Here is a 15,400-nt window from a genome sequence, read left to right as displayed (position 1 = left end):
GAGAAGGGATTCAGACAGGGGGGTAGGACAGGAATCACAGACTGCTAAGGCCAGGACTTGACTCGGAACTTGGATGCCGCCAGGGCCGGGACTTGACTCGATACGTGGATGCCGCCAGGGACGGAACTTGACTCGACTCGGTGCCTAGGTGCTGCCAGGGCCAGGACTTGACTCGGTACTTGGATGCCGCCAGGGCCAGGACTTGACTTGGTACTTGAATGCCGCCGGAGCCAGGACTTGACTTGGAGCCTTCGGGTAGTGTCGAGCTCTCGGGAACAATAGACAGCGGTTCTTGATTCCCTCCGGCGGGTTAACTGACGGACCCACCTCGGTGAGGAAACTTTGCAGGCTCGCTTTGGCGAGGTAACTGGACAGGGTTGCTCCGGTGAGGAAAGGCGAATTACCGGCACTGGTTTTGGGCAGAGACTAGGCTTGCTCCGGCCAGATGACATTGGCACACCGTACCTTCGTGACTTTGCAAACGCTCCCCCACCGAACAGCTGAAAGCCGGAGACTATAAACTACCGGTTCAGCTGAGGGTAAATTGCCTCTAATCACCAAGGCCGAGGGACACGGGAAAACAGGGAACCAAAGGGAAACAGGGAGTCAACGGTCTGGATCATAATATAAACAAAGTAAATTTAAAGAGATCCTGATCCGGACCATGACATTGGAGTCCAGTATTGCTATTAAGTAATAATATTTATTAGTAACTACGCAATACAGTAATATAAATGTAGATAAATCAAACAGGTTAGCAATGATTATATATAAGTAAGTGTGGACTATATATGAAAACCAAACTTCTTCAAGTCTAGGGGTAAAAAGATACTGTCTTACGATGATGAGTAAAGTTCAGTTCAGTTCGTGGTGTTGAGTTGAGTAGTGATGGAGAGAGAGAGAGAGGGTGAGATGAGCTGACCCTGTCGATCTTCCCATTCTCCTCTGAAATCCTTTAAAAGTCACCGACTGTGACCACAGCAAAGGGGACCGTTTTTCTGTGGTGGAGCTATCAACCGAGGCAAAAGTTGGACACATGGACAACTCCCAACTGGTCAATCCCTTTTTTCACTGCAAGACCCACTGATCGATCTGCCTGATTGATTCTCCAAAAACCCACTTTTTCTGAGGGCACAACAAAGCTCATTCAGTGTCCAAAAACATGTGTCTGAGGTCCATCATCTGACCTCCTATTTATCTCATTGTACTGAGTACCAACTGTCATTCAAATAACTCCTGCTTCCTTTGTCTGTGTAAAAAATGTATAAGCAGGCAAATGTCCTTGGAAGTATAAACATGCTGCCGAAAAAAATCATAACATCGATTGTCCTTCAAATAACACCGCCCTCGGTCACCATAACGACTTATGAGCTGCTCGGCGCCCCCTCTCTCTCCAATTCAGCAGAAATCCAAAAGTTATTCTCAGTTCCTCCTTGTGCCTTAAAGTGACAGTCCAAAAGTTAGTCTTCGTCTCTCCCTCTCTTTTCAAAACCAGATATCGGTGTTAAATACCTCTCTCTCTTTTCAAAAGCACAGTTCACAGGGGTAATTCAGGACCCCGTCACAATGCCAAAAAGGCAATGTTACAAGTCATGGGGGACTTCAATATGCATGTAGGTTGGGAAAATCAGATTGGTTGCTGGATTACAGAAGGGGAAATTTTGCTAAGGCTAAGAAGCCTTTCACTGTTGGTGAAGCATTGATTCTGCTTGCTGCCAAGGACATGTGCCGTGAACTGTTGGGAGAAGCTGCAGCTAACAAGATGGTACAGGTTTCTCTTTCAGCTACCGCAGTTGCAAGGAGAATCGATGACATCGCGGAGGACATCGAAGCACAGCTGTTGGAACGGCGTAACGAGTCTGGTTTCACTACCCGAGTCAAAGGGGTTGCTCCTGAATGCCAGTCTACGTACTGTGTCACACACAGGGAAATGCTGGATAGCCAAAAAGCAGTGTATTGAGTGACATTGTTGATGTTATCAATCACATCAAAGCAAAAACCCTTAACTCACGTCTGTTTGAGCAGCTTTGCAAGGAAATGGATGCAGAGCACAAAAGCCTTCTCTTACACACTGAAGTTAGGTGGCTATCAAGGGGGAGAGCCCTGGCCAGGGTTTTTGAGTTAAGAGAGCAGCTACAGAGATTTTTTCAGGAAAAAAGTCACCAATGGCTGAACACTTCAGTCACGAGGAGTGGATATCAAAACTCGCTTATCTGTGTGACATCTTCAACCTGCTCAATGAACTCAATTTGTCACTTCAGGGGAGAATGACAACTGTCTTCAAGTTGGCAGATAAAGTGTCTGATTTCACAGCCAAACTGGAACTGTGGGGACGGCTAGTGGATAGGGGCATATTTGACATGTTCCTAACATTAGCTGGGAATTTGGGAGAGACTGAGGCTCATAGCTGGTGCGCGAACGCCTATCTTCACTGTCAACAGAATTCGAGCGTTACTTCCCAACAGCAAATGACCCAAGACGTGCAAAGGAATGGGTCCCCGGTGAATCATCCATGTCAGCGCGGGAAGAAGATCAACTCCTCGAGCTTGCAAATGACGGTGGGCTGATAAGTATGTTTGACATAACATCTCTGCCGGCATTCTGGATCAAGACTGAATATCTTGATTTAGCCACGAAAGCACTGAAAACGTTGCTTCCATTTCCAATACCATATCTCTGTGAAGCAGAGTTTTCTGCAATGAATGCAACGAAAACTAAATTGCGGAATAGACTGGACACAAGGAACCCCTCTATGACTTATAATTGACTTATCACTATAATCATGCGAGGAAAATATGTGCTGTGTGTTTAATATTAAATTTGTTAGATAAACCCTTTTAGAAACAAAATTGAGTCTATTAGCCACTGATAAGTGACTTAGGATTGACTTATCACCTATATTCCAGTCGTGATTAACACCCCACACGTCAGCTGGTCCGCAAGAATACTGTCAATATTAAACCGGTCCGCGGTGTTTCCATAAAGGTTGGTGACCCTTGCCTTAGGGGCAAATGATCATAATATGATCGAATTCACTCTGAAATTTGAGAAGGGAAAACTGAAGTCAGATGTATCAGTATTACAGTGGAGTAAAGGGAATTACAGAGGCTGGAGAGAAGAGTTGACCAGAGTTGAGAACTAGCAGGGATGACGGCAATGCAGTAATGTCTGGAACTTCAGGAAGTATTTCGGAAAGCACAGTATATATACATCCCAAAGAGGAAGAAGTATTCTAAGTGCAAGATGGCACAAGCATGGCTAACAAGGGAAGTCAAAGCCAACATAAAGGCCAAAGAGAGGGCATATAATACAGCAAAGATTAGTTGGAAGTTAGAGGACTGGGAGGCTTTTAAAGACTGACAGACCGCAAGCAAAAAAAGTCATTAAGAAGGTAAAGATGAAATAAAGATGAAAATAAGCTAGCCAAGAACATGAAAGAGGATACCAAAAGTTTCTTCGGGTACATAAAGCATAAAAGAGAGGTGAGAATGGACATTGGGCTGCTGAAAAATGATGCTGGAGAGGTAGTAATGGGGGAACAATGAAACAGAGGATGAACGGAATAAGCATCTTCCATCAGTCTTTACTGAGGAAGACACGAGCAGTACGGTGAATGTTCCAGGTGTCAGGGGGCATGAAATGTGTGAAGTTACCATAACAAGAAGAAGGTTCTTAGGAAACTGAAAGGTCTGAAGGTAGATAAGTCACCTAGACCAGATGGTGTACAGCCCAGAGTTCGGAATGAGGTAGCTAAAGAGATGGTGGAGGCATTAGTAATGACCTTTCAAGAATCACTAGATTCTGGAATGGATCCAGAAGAAGGGAAAATTACAAATGTCACTCCACTCTTCAAGAAGGGAGAGAAGCAGAGGAGAGGAAATTATAGGCTAGTTAGTCTGACCTCAGTGATAGATAAGATGTTGGAGTCAATTCTTAAGGATAAGGTCCCAGGGTACTTGGCAGCACATAATAAAACAGGCTGTAGTCAGCATGGTTTCCTCAAGAGAAGATATTGCCTGACCAATTCTGTTGGAATTATTTGAAAAAGTAACAAGCAGGATAGACAAAGGAGATTCAGTTGATGTTGTATGATTGGATTTTCAGAAGGCCTTTGACAAGATGCCACAAATGAGACTGCTTAACAAGCTACAAGCCCATGGTATTACAGGAAAGATTCCAGCATGGATAAAGCAGTGGCTGATTGGCAGGAGGCAGAGGGTGGGAATAAAGGGAGACTTTTTTGGCTGGCTGCAGATGACTAGTGGTGTTCCACAGAGGTCTGTGTTCAGACCAATTCTTTTTATGTTTTATGTCAATGATTTGGATGATGGAATTGATGGTTTTGTTGCGAAGTTGGCAGATGATATGAAGATAGGTGGGGGGGGGTGCTGGTAGTTATGAGGAAGTAAAGAGGCCACTAAGACAGACAGATTCAGAGAATGGGCAAAGAAATGGCGGATGGAATATAGTTTTGTGATGTGTCTGGTCATGCACTTTGGTAGAAGAAATGAAAGGGTTGACTATTTTCTAAATGGAGAGAGTATACAAAAAACTGAGACGCAATGGGACTTGGGAGTCCTTGTGCATTATTCTGTCAGGTTAATTTGCAAGTTGAGTCTGTGGTGAGAAAGGCAAATGCAATGTTAGCATTCATTTCAAGAGCTAGAATAGAAAAGCAAGGATATAATGTTGAAATTTTATAAAGCACTGGTGACGTCTCAGTTGGAGTATTTTGAGCAGGTTTGAGCCCCTTATCTAAGAAAGGATGTGCTGAAACTGTAGAGGGTTCAAAGGAAGTTCACAAATATGATTCCAGGATGAATGTTTTGTCATATGAAGAGGGTCTGATGGCTCTGGGTCTGTGTGCAATAGAATTCGGAAAACGTGGGGTGACCTCAGTGAAACCTATTGAATGGTGAAAGCCTTGATAGAGTGGGTGTGGAGAGGATGTTTCCTATGTTAGGAGTGTCTAAGACCAGAGGCCACAGCCTCAGAATAGGGCGCATCTTTTTAGAATGGAGATAAGGAAGAGGGTGGTGAATCTGTATAATTCTTTGCCACGGGTAGCTGTGGAGGCCAAGTATTTATGTATATTTAAGACAGAAGTTGACAAATTCTTGATTGGTCAAGGCATGCAGGGATACAGGGAGAACACAGGAGATTGGAGCTGAGAGGAAAATTAGATCAGCCATGGTGAAATGGTCGAGCAGACTCGATGGGGCAAATGGCCTAATTCTGCTCCTACATCTTATAGTCTTATAACCTTATTGAGGGCTATTGGTGTTCAGTTGCTGCTGGACCCAAAATCCGGTATAATATGCCAGAAAATACTCACCTCCAATTTATTCTAACATATTGCTACTATTATTATCTAACAGACATCCCACCCTGCAAAAACTCATTTCAGAGAGGTAGCACCCCCATCCCCTGCAACCCCATATCCCCCCCACCCCCTGGTCAACCTCCAAGGGTGTATGTAATACTTTGTTTAGGTACTTTCTCTAATCTGTAAACCAAGTTGGGTATATGCAGAAAATACGACATTAAAACATGTACTTACATTATATTATATTATCATGGTTATTCTATTACAACTTTAAGCAAGTCTACAGGGAGTTTGGCCTCATCACGAAGGATAGGGGTCCCCAACCCTTTTTTGCACTGTTTCTTGCGGACCGGCTGACGGGGGGGGGGGGGTGGAGTGCATTGTTAAGACCGGAATATAGGTGATAAGTCAACTATGAGTCACTTATATTAAGTGGCTAATACACTCAATTTCATTTCTAAAAGGGTTTATCTAATGAATTTAATATTAAACACACAGCGCATATTTCCCTCGCATGAATATAGTGATAAGTTAATTATAAGGCAATAGCATCATAACATTTTAAGTAACGTTTGGATATTAAACACGCAGCACATATTTTCCCCGTATGAACATATAAAATTATTGCAACACACCAATATCGCTGAATCAGTGGGAGCCCTGGGCTTGTTTCCCTGCAACAAGACGGTCCTATTGAGGGGTGATGGGAGACAGCGATACTCGAAGGGGGTTCCTTATGTCCAGTCTATTCTGCAATTTAGTTTTTGTTGCATTCATTGCAGAGATATGTTGGAAATGGAAGCAATGTTTTCAGTGCTTTCGTGGCTATCTCAGGATATTCAGCCTTGACTTTGATCCAGAATGCTGGCAGAGCTGTTATGTCAATCATACTTTTCAGCCCACTGTCATTTGCAAGCTCGAGGAGTTGATCTCCTTCCCGCGCTGACATAGATGACGTGTGGGTAATGACCTCGCGTGCGTTCAAGTCCAACACTGGGCGTGACAGGGAATGAGGAAAGGTGCAGCTGACTCGTATCACCAAATCATATCGTTTGCTCGCGGCCCAGTGCTTGGGGACCATTCTCAGCACAAAGAGAGACCAATCTGGATGCTCACTCTCCCTCTCCCTCCCCCTCTCAAAAAATCTATTTCCAGGATATTGTACATAATTTCCGGGCGACAGGGAGCCACTATTGATATGCGGGAGACTCCCAGAACTTCCAAGAGAGGTGGGATGTCTGATCTAAGCAGCCACCCTACATTTTTGGTAATTTAATAAATGACCAATTAGAAATTTGAGAGAGGAATCTTGACCACTACAACTCTTTGAATAATGCCATGGGACTTTAAAGGTCCACTTTCATTGGTAGATATCAATTAAGTTTAACTGAAGCAGTTTCAGTTTCCTCAGCTATTATACTGTGCTGGCTTAGGACAAGGAAAAGCCATCTCAAAGGTTTTTACTTGAGCAAAAATGATATTTAAGACCTTAGTAGTAAATGCATTTTATGCCATAAAAAAGCATTTAATTTAGTGTGGAAAAGGCCTGTGAAAGTTTAGATTTAAGACTATGGAGGCAAGAGAAGATTTAGATAAATCATGAGAGAAAAATAAGCCAGGATAAAGAAAGCTTATGGTGCAGAGACTTTTCATTCAAAATCCTCCAAAATTAGAACTCAGATTGAGTTTAAGTATCTAGTTGCTAAATGGATTCCAAGAAATATTATTCGTAAAAAAGAAGCAATATATATTTTGATTGTCTTTATATTCGAACAGACAGTTCAAATTTTTCAGAAGAGAATCAGATTGAGTTTATATGGCTGAGCGTGTGTGAAACTCAGATGAATTTTGACCATGGAAGGATAGATTAGGAAAGGATTGGTGGTTTATTTTAACCACAAAATCTGATAGGTATGCTAAGCAGCAGAACAGGAATATGCTTGTTTCAAATACTGGAGGTAGGTGGAACAGGTTAACTGAGGACACAATCCCTCTGTGTGTGTGAGACGAGTGGATAAGGCTAGCTATTTCTGATACTGTCACTGCAATGCCATGGCCCCCACTCTGATTAGGAGACCACAAGATTTCAAGTCTCTACTGATTTCACACCCATATCAGACCATTCATATCTATCATTTACACTGACCTCTATTTCACTTCCACTTCCTGGCACCACCATACAACCCAGTGTTCACCATCACCATCATCTCCAAACTTGTCCTCCCTCCTGTCCCAGGCCTGTCACCCATCATGCAGTGCTTCCCCTAAAACATCTCTTAGCATCTCATCCACTGGCTGCTGCATGAAACCACATTCATTTGTGGCCTCCCTCACTGCTATTGTCACTGCAGACCCACAATGTTCTTCACTTGTATACCTAAACTCCAGGGATACTTTTTGCCACACCCAATGTCTGACCACCATATTCACCTTAACACAAATAATCATCCTTATTCTGAGTGCCACTTTGACTCAGGTCTTCAGTTCACACCTAATTCCAGGCTGTCCAGATAAAATGGAGGAAAGAACCATAAAGAGCCAAGATCTACCATCCAGTTCTGCTGTGAGTAAGCATCTGAGCCTGGTCTTCGTGTGCCCCTTCAAGTCTGAACCACTTTCTCTCTTGCACACTTCATGATCCTCTCCTTCATCGCCGCAAACCCTCAAATATTGTGGGTCTTACTGCTAAAACACATTGGCTATTGGCAGCAAACCAGAAAAACATTTCAAAAACAAATGCAGATTGGCCAGTAAACCCCTCCAAACCCATCTTCAACAGCTTCTCCCTATTTTGAATTGTAACTCATTGAATAACACCATAAGCTTTTCTTTATTCTGGAGTTGGAGACAGAGAGAGAGAGAGAGAGAGAGAGAGAGAGAGAGAGAGATGTGCCTTGTGTGATGATGGAGGAAGTGTTGAGTGGATGGAATGGAGTAAGGTTAGAGAGGTAGGTGGGAGCAAAAGGGAATGAGGTAATGAATAATTATAACAATCCAAAAATCACATGGAATGAAACGAGATCAGAGTTGGGAATATTCTTTTTCAGAATATATCCAGGATCTTGCTGGCTGTTAACTACAGAGAAATTTAGTTCTCTACACATCTCTAACCAGCCACATGGTAAATGGTCACAGATTGAAGGCAGATAAAGGCCCAGTTGGAATTTCCATAAGACCTTAAGACCATAAGATATAGGAGCAGAAGTAGGCCATCTGGCCCATCAAGACTGCTCTGCCATTCAATCATGGGCTGATCCAATTCTTCCAGTCATTCCCACTCCCCTGCCTTCACCCCATACCCTTTGATGCCCTGGCTAATCAAGAACCTATCTATCTCTGCCTTAAATACACCCAATGACATGGCCTTCACAGCCACTCGTGGCAACAAATTCCACAGATTTGCCACCCTCTGACTAAAGTAATTTCCCTCATTTACCTTTGTTGTTCTTAATTCACTGGTTGATCAACTTCACCCCACCCATTCCATGAACGCACTGAAGCCGCCTTCTAGGTTTCTGCCATTCCATTTAAGCCATCACCAGGCAATGCTGGATATGGAGTCTGGGCTACATTTCCCACTTTCCATGGCAAAAGGTATCAGCATAACAAAATAGAAAGAATGAGAATATCCCTTTACACAGTGCTGTTCACGGCCATAAATTTCCCAAAGTGCATTCCAGCCAATTATTACATTTGAAGTGTTGTCTCTGTGATGTTGTAGGAAAGCCACAAACTAAATGGGGCCCTCCCACACACAACAATGACTCAGCACCTGTTGCTTGAGAGATGCATGCCGATCTAAACATGGGATTTTATCATGGGAAATTTTATGTATTTTTAATAGGATTATGGTTTAACACTTCAGTTAACAGCCAGGACATCTAATGGCGCAGCAGCCTATTAGCACTGTGCTAGATTGTTAGCTGAGTGTTTATGGGACAGAAATGTGCCACCTTTCCACTCTGGTGAGGGTGCCACTTCGACTGACAGCCACCCTTTGAAGAATCAGTCTCAGTGATTCCCAACCATTTGTAGCCCAACGCCCCCCCCCACAAAGCTCTTGCGTATTTTCCAACACCCCACTAAAGGACCTTGATATTTTCCAATGCCCCCCCTAAAGCAACTTCATACTTGTCAACACCCCTCTAAGGCAGAATATACACTCTGGCACCCCCATAGTGTAAAAACATGTCTACCATATGCTAACATGAGAAAAATTATTCTGCTTAAATTTTTATTTGTCTTTAAACCTAGCTTGCACTGTACCTGTGCATTGTACAGCAGCTCCGATATCAATGTGATCCTTGAGCTTTATGGTTCTTAGCAAGAGTTGAAATGTCTGATTCAAGTTGTGACAGTAAAAGCCTTAAGTCCCCACACGTAACAATGTCCAAGCAGTTTCTGGTTTTGTATGTTTTTGAGTATATGGTTCACTGCACTAAAGCCTCTTTCAACAAGGTAGGAGGATGGAAATGCAATGAAGAACAGTTTGGCTCTTCTCCAAAGATCAGGAAGCTTTGTGTAGTGTAGCCACATACCACAAAAGCAAACATTTTTAGAAAGCACCTTTGCTTCTTCATCATTCTGAATTTCGACAATTTCTTCTTGCAAGCTCTCTTCCTGTTCTTTCATCTCGCAAAGAAGCAGGTTAATACCTATTCTGGAATTTTCAGATCATTCAAATCCTATCAAGGTCATTTTTAGCTTTCTTGGCAAATGACTCGAGCGTGCAACACTTTTCAAATGTTTCTTTCATCCTCTGGAACCATAGGTAGCCTTTTCAGGGTGTCTTTTAAGGAAGTGTTCCTGCAATCTTGATGGTTTCATGGCTTCATTAGACAGTATAATATTATAAATAAGACAAATGGAGGATTGCTGATCTGATGGGAATGGAATAAAACCATACTCCAGGTATGTAACAGTGTATTGACACATTCTCTGTAGTTCCTGTTTCTTAGCAGGATTAGAATTCAAGGCTTCACTGCCTTCAGACTCATAGAGATCATGCCAGGCATATTTATCCTTCATTAATGGGACTAAATTAAAATAAAAAATTAATGCAAACTGGGAATGCCTATCAGATGGTGACAATGCCAGTGAGTTGAGATGGATAGAATGATAGAAGCAGCACACAAAGGAACAGCAAGGCAAAGACAATCACAACAGCGAAAGCTACGTTGACAAGGATTCAGACTAGAATCTGAATGGTAGTTGGGATAGAGCTGGTGTTCAGCAAGCTACCTTTATACTATTCTAGTTAGTGCGATTGACCAATCACTTAAGGTCTTATAATCTTCAAAGGTAGTTCTTGACCTATCGCCTATCATGCAGTACTTCCCCTAAAACCACACATATGAAGCCAAGTTGCTTTGAACATCTCAAGAGGAATCCCCAGGGTCTGCAGGTTCATTGATTGGCTGAAGTAGACTTCACCTTTTGGTTCTGGCCAGCACTATATCACTGTGTGTCCTGTTTTCTGTAGATCTGTGGACAAAGCTCAGAGGGTCTACTTAGCTTACCAACTGTTAAATTGCATGATCTTGAGCCGTGTCACGAAACTGTTGGGCACCCTGGTCGCTAACTTATGCATCCCTAATAATGTCTGTTTGGTTGGTAAGGTTGGATGAGATTGCTGAGTTTCAGGTGTGTGTGACCACGAGTGTTCACCGCCTGCTGAGTTATGGTTCTTAATGTGTTCCAGGGCCTACTCTACTCACGGTTGGCCATGTCTCTTGCCTGAAGTTAAGGTGCCTCTTACTGCCCCCCGACGACTTCTATTCCCCGTAATGGCCCCTTAGGACATGTAACTGCTTCCGTTGTGAAGCTTAAGCTCTGCCTAAATGTTTGACTTTTTTGGGGGGATTTGACCAAAGGAATTTTTCAAATTAAAGTATTTTCATTGTATCTCTCCAGATATCATCGTCTTGATTGGTTCTGTGGTAATTGTTGCAGTGGGGACTTTGCAGAACATTGTGGCGACATCCCTACGAAGTTTGCGTTTTCTACAAATACTCCGCATGTTGCGGATGGACCGAAGAGGAGGCACGTGGAAACTTTTAGGTTCCGCAATTTGTTCACACAGCAAGGTCAGGAAGTCTTTTCAGAAACTCAATAAAATCTTTGGCTAACCAGTGAACCATATTCTGATTTAATGCTTCCCATTATTTATGTTTACTGATTTTTTAAATGGATCCAAATATAGAATCTGGTTTTCATTCATCATAAATTCATCTTAGGATGTCATGTGATGCAGCACTAACAGAGGATACAAATTAAGAGAAAATATACAGTTTTTTTTCCTCCAGAAATATTGAATATTAGCACATAACAAACTATCTTCACTGGCTGAATATAGACCGAGCTGGATTCTATGGTTTGTACAGTGGATTATTGGAAGTTGCCATTTCTTATAACAGCAGACATTTTGTCTGATAGCATGCCAAAAATTGATGAACCTAATAGCTATTTGCAAAAATAGTATGTAAATTTTTCATCTAAAATTAGCACTGCTTTCATGAATGGTTCAAGATCAAAGCATCAGAGGCATTTTGGATGGAATGAGTTCTGTGTTCTTCAGTACACAAACCTAAGCTTTGAGGAACATTTAGAAGTGTAGAAGATAGGCTTTACAGAGAAGAAGAAACTGATCTACTCAGAAACATCTTAAACTAGGAATGTGTGTGATGTTCATTTAGGATTCCAATACATACATAGAGGAACAAATGTGCTAAGAGCTGATCAGGCAAAGCATTTGGTGAAACTCTGCCTGAGCAGACCCATATAATTTCCAGAAATGAGCCACGGCATCAGGCATGGTGAGCTGTTCACCACATAGGCCAAGCTCTGGGAGTTTAGCAAAGGTGAGGGATAATGGGACTAGAAGTAATGTATCTCCATAAAAAGACAAGCAATATTTGTTTCAATATGTCCACTCATGGACCTCGATGACCACTAGTGGACTTTGATGACCACTAGAATTGGCAGATTTATCATCTGTTCTTGCAGCCCCTGAATTGAATGGGCAGTTAGAATTCAACCATGTGGAGTTATTTGTGTCCAAACTAGTAAGAATTGGATGGCTTTTAACAATTCCTTGAGGGTGCATTTGGGACCTGTATGTTTATCCACTTGAAAGGCACTAATAGATCTTATCCATGTTTCTCAGGAACTCATCACTGCCTGGTACATCGGATTCCTATCACTCATTTTGGCCTCATTCCTTGTTTATCTGGTTGAGAAAGATGATAATGCCAGAAACAGTACTCAAGACTTCAATACCTATGCAGATGCACTGTGGTGGGGTTTGGTAAGTGTTATTGGTGATGCTGTTCTGTTCAGAGAGTGAGAAAATAGTTTGGCTTTTCTGAGATTAAAGGACTTTTTGTTCCTGCCTGCAAAATGTTCTCTGGTAACCAATCACAAGTTTTCAGATAAAAAACACAGAAAATATTAAAAATATTTATCTCTTTTTATTTCAGATTTTCAGTGTTTTATTTTTTAAAATTCCTTAGCATTTCATTTGCATTTCAGTGAATTAAAACACTTACTTCCAACTCTGGAAAGAATTGTGTAAGGAAAACGTTTTTATTACATTTGTCACATTGCAACTGTGCAAAACATGGGTTAGTCTGCTTGTGGAGTATTGTGCGTCATTTTGGTCACCACACTACAGGAGTAACATAGGCATAGTAGAGAAAGTGCAGATAAGATTCACCTGGATGTTGCTGCAGTTATAAAGACAGATTGAATAGGTTGGGTAGTCTAGAACTGGAAGGCACAAGTTTGAGGTGAGAGAGAAGTTCAAAAGATATCAGAGAGATAAGTTTTTTACATAGGGAATGGTGAATATCTGGAAAAAATGCCAGAGATGGTGGTGGAGGCAGGTAGAATTATAATAATTGAAAGATATGTGGACAGGTACTTGGATAGAAAAGGTGCAAAGAATTACAGGCCTAATTCAGACTAATGGGATTAGGGTAGATAAGCATCATGGTCGGCATGGGCGAAGTAGATCAAAAGACTTATGTCTTTTCTGTACAATTCAATGATTCCATGATTAAATCAATATTGCCCCCTGGGTAAGAGTGACCATAATATGGTGGAATTCTTCATTAAGATGGAGAGTGACATAGTTAATTCAGAAACAAAGGTTCTGAACTTAAAGAGGGGTAACTTTGAAGGTATGAGACGTGAATTTGCTAAGATAGACCGGCAAATGACACTTAAAGGATTGACGGTGGATATGCAATGGCAAGCATTTAAAGATTGCATGGATGAACTACAACAATTGTTCATCCCAGTTTGGCAAAAGAATAAATCAAGGAAGGTAGTGCACCCGTGGCTGACAAGAGAAATTAGAGATAGTATCAATTCCAAAGAAGAAGCATACAAATTAGCCAGAAAAAGTGGCTTACCTGAGGACTGGGAGAAATTCAGAGTTCAGCAGAGGAGGACAAAGGGCTTAATTAGGAAGGGGAAAAAAGATTATGAGAGAAAACTGGCAGGGAACATAAAAACTGACTGTAAAAGCTTTTATAGATATGTAAAAAGGAAAAGACTGGTAAAGACAAATGTATGTCCCCTACGGACAGAAACAGGTGAATTGATTATGGGGAGCAAGGACATGGAAGACCAATTGAATAATTACTTTGATTCTGTCTTCACTAAGGAGGACATAAATAATCTTCCCAAAATAGTAGGGGACAGAGGGTCCAGTGAGATGGAGGAACTGAGCGAAATACATGTTAGTAGGGAAGTGGTGTTAGGTAAATTGAAGGGATTAAAGGCAGATAAATCCCCAGGGCCAGATGGTCTGCATCCCAGAGTGCTTAAGGAAGTAGCCCAAGAAATAGTGGATGCATTAGTGATAATTTTTCAAAACTCATTAGATTCTGGACTAGTTCCTGAGGATTGGAGAGTGGCTAATGTAACCCCACTTTTTAAAAAAGGAGGGAGAGAGAAACCGGGGAATTATAGACCGGTTAGCCTAACGTCGGTGGTGGGAAAACTGCTGGAGTCAGTTATCAAGGATGTGATAACAGCACATTTGGAAAGCAGTGAAATCATCGGACAAAGTCAGCATGGATTTGTGAAAGGAAAATCATGTCTGACGAATCTCATAGAATTTTTTGAGGATGTAACTAGTAGAGTGGATAGGGGAGAACCAGTGGATGTGGTATATTTGGATTTTCAAAAGGCTTTTGACAAGGTCCCACACAGGAGATTAGTGTGCAAACTTAAAGCACACGGTATTGGGGGTAAGGTATTGATGTGGATAGAGAATTGGTTAGCAGACAGGAAGCAAAGAGTGGGAATAAACGGGACCTTTTCAGAATGGCAGGCAGTGACTAGTGGGGTACTGCAAGGCTCAGTGCTGAGACCCCAGTTGTTTACAATATATATTAATGACTTGGATGAGGGAATTAAATGCAGCATCTCCAAGTTTGCGGATGACATGAAGCTGGGCGGCAGTGTTAGCTGTGAGGAGGATGCTAGGAGGATGCTAAGGGGATGCAGGGTGACTTGGATAGGTTGGGTGAGTGGGCAAATTCATGGCAGATGCAATTTAATGTGGATAAATGTGAAGTTATCCACTTTGGTGGCAAAAATAGGAAAACAGATTATTATCTGAATGGTGGCCGATTAGGAAAAGGGGAGGTGCAACGAGACCTGGGTGTCATTATACACCAGTCATTGAAAGTGGGCATGCAGGTACAGCAGGCGGTGAAAAAGGCGAATGGTATGCTGGCATTCATAGCGAGAGGATTCGAGTACAGGAGCAGGGAGGTACTACTGCAGTTGTACAAGGCCTTGGTGAGACCACACCTGGAGTATTGTGTGCAGTTTTGGTCCCCTAATCTGAGGAAAGACATCCTTGCCATAGAGGGAGTACAAAGAAGGTTCACCAGATTGATTCCTGGGATGGCAGGACTTTCATATGAAGAAAGACTGGATGAACTAGGCTTGTACTCGTTGGAATTTAGAAGATTGAGGGGAGATCTGATTGAAACGTATAAAATCCTAAAAGGATTGGACAGGCTAGATGCAGGAAGATTGTTCCCGATGTTGGGGAAG

At 42.2% G+C, this 15,400-nt stretch overlaps 1 protein-coding gene across 2 annotated transcripts in view; it reads left to right on the top strand.

Annotated features, from left to right (window-relative positions):
• Window positions 1–15,400, top strand: part of kcnq3 (potassium voltage-gated channel, KQT-like subfamily, member 3) — a 398,022-nt gene that overhangs the window by 273,394 nt on the left and 109,228 nt on the right. For both annotated transcript variants that reach the window (XM_063041574.1, XM_063041583.1), the window contains 2 exons: window positions 11,240–11,412; window positions 12,492–12,632. In XM_063041574.1, the coding sequence (XP_062897644.1) occupies window positions 11,240–11,412; window positions 12,492–12,632 (314 nt within the window). The remainder of the gene's footprint in view (window positions 1–11,239; window positions 11,413–12,491; window positions 12,633–15,400) is intronic.

Source organism: Mobula hypostoma, chromosome 1 (genome assembly GCF_963921235.1).
Source record: "Mobula hypostoma chromosome 1, sMobHyp1.1, whole genome shotgun sequence".
Classification (NCBI taxonomy): Eukaryota; Metazoa; Chordata; class Chondrichthyes; order Myliobatiformes; family Myliobatidae; genus Mobula; species Mobula hypostoma.
This window is presented reverse-complemented; position numbering and strand designations above follow the sequence as displayed.